The sequence below is a fragment of the Cebus imitator genome, unplaced genomic scaffold (genome assembly GCF_001604975.1).
Source record: "Cebus imitator isolate Cc_AM_T3 unplaced genomic scaffold, Cebus_imitator-1.0 Scaffold427, whole genome shotgun sequence".
Lineage (NCBI taxonomy): Eukaryota > Metazoa > Chordata > Mammalia > Primates > Cebidae > Cebus > Cebus imitator.
The window spans coordinates 974,798-976,775 of NW_016107742.1; the positions used below are offsets into that span (position 1 = coordinate 974,798).

At 49.1% G+C, this 1,978-nt stretch overlaps 1 protein-coding gene across 3 annotated transcripts in view; it reads right to left on the reverse strand.

Moving 5' to 3' along the window:
* The window catches only part of IQGAP3 (IQ motif containing GTPase activating protein 3), a 45,967-nt gene that overhangs the window by 30,097 nt on the left and 13,892 nt on the right, over window positions 1-1,978 (reverse strand). For all 3 annotated transcript variants that reach the window (XM_037731878.1, XM_017510018.2, XM_037731879.1), the window contains exon 12: window positions 1,451-1,614. In XM_037731878.1, the coding sequence (XP_037587806.1) occupies window positions 1,451-1,614 (164 nt within the window). The remainder of the gene's footprint in view (window positions 1-1,450; window positions 1,615-1,978) is intronic.

Here is a 1,978-nt window from a genome sequence, read left to right on the forward strand (position 1 = left end):
GGCAATTCTCCTGCCTCAGCCTCCTGAGTAGCTGGGATTACAGGCACGCACCACCATGCCCAGCTAATGTTTTGTATTTTTAGTAGAGACGGGGTTTCACCATGTTGACCAGGATAGTCTCGATCTCTTGACCTCGTGATCCACCTGCCTCGGCCTCCCAAAGTGCTGGGATTACAGGCTTGAGCCACCGCGCTTTTTTTGAGATGGAGTTTCACTTTGTTGCCCAGGCTGGAGTGCAATGGTGCAATCTTAGCTCATTGCAACCTCTACCTTCCGGGTTCAAGTGATCTCCTGCCTCAGCCTCTGGAGTAGCTGGGATTACAGGCATGTGCCACCACCACATCCGGTTAATTTTTGTACTTTTAGTAGAGATGGGGTTTTGCCATGTTGGCCAGGCTGGTCTTGAACTCCTGGCCTCAAGTGATCTGCCTGCCTCAGCCTCCCAAAGTGCTAGGATTATAGGCATGAACCCCCATGCTCAGTCCCCTTCCTATCTTCTACTAACAGAATGTTATGAACGTCAACAACAATAATATTAATAGCTAAAGCTTACTTTCAAGGTTCTTCTCTAAGCACATATGTTACCTCATTTAATCCTATAGCCTATGAGGCATATAATTATTATTCCCATTTTATATTAAAGCAATTGAGCAGCAGAGAAAGTAAAGAACTTGCCCAACATCACATAGCTAAGAACTAGCAGAGCTGGATTTGAACTCACGCAGCCTGGCTCTAAAGTCCACAATTTTAGTCACAGTGCTTTACTTATTTTATGCTTCCTTGTACATAGTCATTCATATGTTGAGAATGTGCCTTTCCTGAGGACTGTGCCTGTGTCCAAGTCATGCTGGCAGTAGACGCTCTATAAACACCTGCTGTGGATGTAGTTCTCTATTGATTCTCTTCCAGGAAGTCTTCCCAGCTCTGCCTCTCCATTTCCTTGGTCTGAAGACTTCTTCCACCTGTCATCTGCTCTTCTCTCCCTGTGTCTCTATGTGGACCCTCAAATGTATTCTAACTCCTCCGACAGATGGAAAGTCCCTAAGTGAGGCCCTGTCACCTCACTGTCAGAGAAGAGGTATGGACTGGGACGAGGTGGGACAGCGAAGTGGTTAAAAGCATGGTCTTCTGCATCTACTCTCAGCACTGGCACTCACAGCTGTGTTGGGCAAGTGACTTAATCTCTGCATCTCAGTTTCCCCATCTCTAAAATAGAACGCGTCCCTCATAGGGTTATTTTAGGGATTAAATGAGTATGTAAAGCAGTGTTTGCTCAAGGTATTGGCTATTAAAATATGCTCAGTAAGGCAGGGATGGTAGCTCTTCCCTCCATCCTAATCTCGTGCCAGCATCTCATGTTGCACTCACAAGAGGGTGGCCTGGGCCGCCTGTCCTGATCCCTCCAGCTGCCTGGGGACTGCAGAGCTAGACACACATTTCTGGAGCTTACCCCCTGCTGCTGCCGCTGGAGCACTGCCAGCTCCTGCTGGTACACAGTCGACGCAACAGGGTACACTGGAGGCAGCAGGGCCTCAGGGCACATCAGCTCCTTCACAGTGTCAGCCGCCACTCCCCTCCGGATGGCTTTGTTAATCCGCTGCACAGCCTGGAGCACTGCAAGGGAGGAGAGCAACAGGTTGCACAGGATGGACATTCAGTGGCATCTCCACTCTCCTGACCAACTAGGCTCTGCCAGGGGATCTTGGTGGGGAAATGGCTTTGTAACTGCTCTCGAAGACCTGCTAGTTTTCTGCTAGGTTTAAAATGCATTTCTAAATGTTCAGGAAGAAAAGGGGCTGGGTCACTTTAAGAAGAGGCTCTGTAAGAAGCAATTTGTCGGCCGGGCGCGGTGGCTCAAGCCTGTAGTCCCAGCACTTTGGGAGGCCGAGGCGGGTGGATCACGAGGTCAAGAGATCGAGACCATCCTGGTCAACATGGTGAAACCCCGTCTCTACTAAAAATACGAAAAATTAGCTGG